This window comes from Vollenhovia emeryi, unplaced genomic scaffold, assembly GCF_000949405.1.
Source record: "Vollenhovia emeryi isolate VEMERY1.0 unplaced genomic scaffold, V.emery_V1.0 DF939808.1, whole genome shotgun sequence".
Classification (NCBI taxonomy): domain Eukaryota; kingdom Metazoa; phylum Arthropoda; class Insecta; order Hymenoptera; family Formicidae; genus Vollenhovia; species Vollenhovia emeryi.
In genome coordinates this window covers 2,065-6,959 of record NW_011966558.1, presented here as the reverse complement: position 1 = coordinate 6,959, position 4,895 = coordinate 2,065, and the positions used below count along the sequence as shown (strand labels likewise).

The 4,895-nt window shown below is 42.3% G+C and overlaps 1 protein-coding gene across 1 annotated transcript; it reads left to right on the top strand.

The window, feature by feature from the left end:
* Positions 1–2,932: 2,932 nt before the first annotated feature.
* On the top strand, positions 2,933–4,333 carry LOC105556743 (the record flags this gene model as incomplete). The annotated part of the gene is made up of 1 exon (XM_012003844.1): positions 2,933–4,333. A coding segment is annotated over exon 1 (1,401 nt), but the record flags the coding sequence as incomplete, so codon positions are not given.
* Positions 4,334–4,895: the final 562 nt, after the last annotated feature.

Here is a 4,895-nt window from a genome sequence, read left to right as displayed (position 1 = left end):
TTTTAACCGCATTTCTGACACGTAACGTTAGACCGTTCGGAGTACTGATGTCTCGCGGTACTGGGCTCGAAGGAGCGTCGGTAGGGATTCTGTCGGGCGGTCGGCCCTTTAACTTTTTCTTCGGCGCTCGCGCCGGCGATCGCTTCCTGTAACGTGTTATAGTGCTGTGACCGTACTAGCACTCTTATTTCCTCGGGTAGGCCTATTTGGAAATTGCAAAGCGCTTGCTCCTTAATGCTTTCAAGTATTGCGCGCTGTTGCTCAACTGTATGGGCTTTACCGTCCTCTATGGCTTCGTATAATTCCATAGCGAGGGTCTCTACGCGTCTTCCGAATGTCTGCGCGTTTTCCGATTGTTTTTGGCGGAGGGAGTTAAATTCTAATTGCAGGTACGCGGTGCTTCGCTTGCTTAGATATTCGCGTTCCAGTTCGCGTTTTAACTGCTCGTAATTTTCTATGCTTCTCGTGTGAAAATCTATCATAGCTTTCCCTTTAAATTTAGTGCATAAGATAGCTTCTAATAACGTATGCTCGTCGGCTGGATGTATATTTTTCATCGCGTATGTACTTGCATTTATAAATTCTCGCACTCGGTTTTGTGAATTTCCATCGATCTCGGGGATCATGCTTCGCGCTTCCTTTAGACTTAAAAAACTGACCGTCGATCCGCGATGGTTTCGGATATCGCTATGCGAACGTCCGTACGTTAAATCTAACGCGTGATCGTGAAAACTCTGCGAACTTCTTCGCGACTCTCTCGGAGGGAGAGGCTCTTCCCGTGGTGGTCCGTTAATTGATACGCGCAGCTCTCTTATCTCCTGAAGGAGTTCGTGGAACATCGCGCTGTGCCTAGGTGATTGGTTAAAGGTGATTCTTCGATTATGTCGCGGGCTTTCGTTGGTATGGTCTATTGACTGATGTAGGCGCAAAATTTCGTCAGTAATCTCGTCTTGCGGCGGATTTTCCATTGTGTCGTGTGACGTACCGGCCGTAGGTTGGCCCGTCGCAGTTCGCGGCGTGCCGGCGGGAGGTTGATTCATCGCATCTCGCGACGTACCGGCGATAGGTTGGTTCATTGCGTCAGATAACGTTCGTCGAACCTTACGTAAGTCGAGTCGGTGTCGTGACGTCGGGGTGTCGTCGCGTTCGTACGTGCGTCGGGGATTGCGAGGGTTAGGGATTCCTACTTGTGGATCTTGACTTTGGAGACCTGACGCTAGTAAACTATAATCGTTTATCTCGAAGGGAAATTCTCGTTCTACTTGGACGTTAGACGAAGGGCTTGCTTCGCTGCCGCTGCTTGAACGGGTACTGTTTAGCGCGCGACGCGAGGCGTTACTTATATTAGTTAACGCGTCGGCGGCGATTTGTAACGCGGAAGCTTCCTCGGCGGGAGGTGTACGCGGTTCTAACGATAACAGTGAGTTATCGGGGGTCAATCTCTCACACCCGTGTCCTTCCTGGGACATTCGCGGGTGTCTACTTTATTGAGCGCTAATCGCGGTATGGCTCGCATGCCATTTACATGCGTATGAGAATTTGAGTGCGGACTCACGCTACGATGTAATGCTGCATGTTGTCGTCCGTTGCTTTGGCTGCTCGTCGTGCGGTAGGTCAGTGCTGATCTCTGCGCGATGAGTCGGTGCCGTCTCCGGTTGCGCTGGTCGCGTCTGCTTGCGGGGCTGGTCGAGTTGGTCGCCGTACCATGCGTTGGTGCCGTTTCGGGTCCTCCGCAGCTACCGGGTGTTCTTGATTTATCGTCGAGGGTTTAGCTTACGCCGGTTACGCTGATAGCGTCTGCTTACGGGGAGTGTTGAACGGGTCGCCGTGCTATGCGTTGGTGCCGTCTGAAGTCCTCCGTAGCTACCGGGTGTTCTCGACTTGTCGTCGAAGTTTCGCTTACGGGGTTTCCGTTGGTCTTGTAGACTCTGTATTACGGTTTCCCTCTTTTCGAAATTTTTAGTTGCTGGTCGTCTCGGAGTCGAGGTGGATGGAAGGCAGATCCCACCGCTGCCACCATATTGTTGTGTGTCCCGACGCAGTCCCGGGGCACGGGTTGTGATTCGGGATCGTTTGCCGGGTCACACAACGACTCTAGGTCGACTATTCAACCGTTTAAATAAAAAAAAGTCTTCTTTATTCAGAACGAGTATAATTCTTTCGGTCGCGTTAACAGTAGTTAACCGTATCGTTACTTAGCTTAGATTGTCCCGCCTTCCTTCCTTTCCATTCCTTTTTATATCAATCGCGCTTGGCCCTGTTGTCAGGCCACTTATTATTTAGTAAGCAGTTGTTCCGTTAGCAACTGTATGCGCGGCTTCGATGGATTCGTACTTTGCTCCGGATACTCGTTTTCGTCGCATGCGGCAGGTGTTATCTGATACCTTGCCGCGTGCGAAGTCGTCGTCTGATGTGCGGTATATCGCACTCATGACACGTCCAAATTATCACAATGGTCCAAATTTTTTTAGGAATCAAAATTTTTTTTAAATTTATATCTCTAACGTTCGGTCAAGAAACAACAAATAACATCAACCAGTATAAGAATTTAAGTATGAAAAATGTTAAGACAATAGCCCAACTGAAATTCTTAAAGAAATGTAAAGATAGTAAGATCATACCCGCACACTTAAACGCACAAAATGATATATCTTTTAGACATCGAAGTTCGGAAGTTAGATTTATGTCATACAAACGACGCTTTCAGTTGCAACTTCTTAACACAGAGATATTGGACGCACATAGCTACTTACGTCAACTAAGACACTCAATATTTACCCTAACACGAGTCATTACATCAGTACTCCCAAGAAATATGTGGAACCGCTTCTTATTTTTCCATAACAACAAGATTCAAACAATCTTACGTTATGAAAATAACAGATTACACAAAAAATTCATATGGCTTAATGATAAGATTAGAAAGGAGAATATGGAGAATATCGACCCGATAAGGTACTATTGGCACGACAACAACACATCACAGACGAATACCATTAGGACTTTAAGATCTAGAAACATTAATAACGCCCCATACACTCCCATAAAATATTCTAAATTACCATTGAATGAACAGACACATAACACAACTGGAAAAATAGAAATCTATCCTAACAATTTCCAAGTATCCAGTATAAGCTCTCCTCTACAATTACAACATAAATGGTTGAAAAACCTTACTGACGCACACATACCAGAACACATACAAGGATTGATACAACTGAGATCTGGATTTTGCCTCCCTATCTCTAACAACAAAGATACGATATGCTTCGAGTTCATCAAACGCATAGAAGCCAGTATCTCAAAACTAGATTTATTAACAATTTCCAACATCCGTAACCACACGAACACAATTCTAAGTCAATGGTACAATAATCCTCAACCTCTACGCGAAATTGGCAAAAAAATTCTTAAAACCACACAAGAAACTAAAACTTTCTTTAAATCAAATCCAGAATTACTTATCACTAAAGCAGATAAAGGTAACGTAACAGTCATTATACACAAAACTGAATACAACAAAAAAATGAATGATATGCTGGGGGATAGTGAAACGTATAGTCTCGTACAACGAGATCCCACCAATAAAATATTAAAAAATCTGACATCCCTATTAACACGATGGAGAGACAAAAACTTCATATCCCAGGGACAATACCGAAACATGTATGCAAGCGATGGAGTATTACCCCGTGCATATGGACTCCCCAAAATCCACAAACCAAACATCCCTCTCAGAATCATAGTATCTTCAGTATATACTCCTCTTTATAACATAGCTACTTTCTTACAAGACATCTTACAACAAAGTTTACCATCTAATCCTACCACAGTAAAAGACAGTTTCACACTCGTAGAATCGCTCAGAAACACATACGTCCCAGCAGGAGTAGAGCTAATTTCGTTAGACGTAGTGTCTCTTTTCACTAACATTCCTTTAGACCTAGCGATCAACAGCGTTAAAAAAAGATGGAATTTCATCTCCAAAAAGACCAAAATTCCCTTAAAAGAATTCATCGAAGCATTACAGTTTGTTCTACATTCCACCTACTTCACATTTGAAAACAACATCTATAAACAAAATTACGGTTGCCCCATGGGATCTCCACTTTCACCAGTGATATCCGAAATAGTATTACAGGATGTAGAAACAACGGCGATAAAGAAATTAAAATTCCATATGCCTTTTTATTGCCGATATGTGGATGATATAGCCTTGGCTGCCCCACCACAATTTTTCAATGACATCCTGAAAACCTTTAACTCAATACACAAAAGAATGCAATTTACCATGGAAATAGGAGAAAACCACAGACTTAATTTCTTGGACGTAACAATGATTTTAAACAATGACAAAATAATATTTGACTGGTACCACAAACCTACATTTTCGGGACGATATCTTAATTACTTCTCCAATCACCCAAGCAGCCAAAAAAGAGCAGTGATAATCTCACTAATAGACAGAGCATTTTTACTCTCTCATCCTAAATTCCATCAAAAGAATATCACATATGCCATCAACTTACTGTTAAATAATTCTTATCCTATTGACTTCATTTTTAAAACTTATAATAACAGAATAAACTATTTATTAAAAGACAAAACAACAACTGATAGAAAAACTCCAAATATTTCAAAAGATAAAAGTTTCCTTTCGATTCCATACACACACACACATACAAGAGATAAAAAAACAAATTCAATTCTTTTGGACCCCAGATTAATAAAAACATAAATTTCTACGGTTTCACGAAAATGAACGGAATAATTAGAGTACACAAAGACAAATTAGCTAGTGCGTCTAATAATAATGTGGTTTACAACATACAATGTAAAAATTGTAATGCGATATACATAGGTCAGACCGGGAGATTACTATCTTCAAGAAT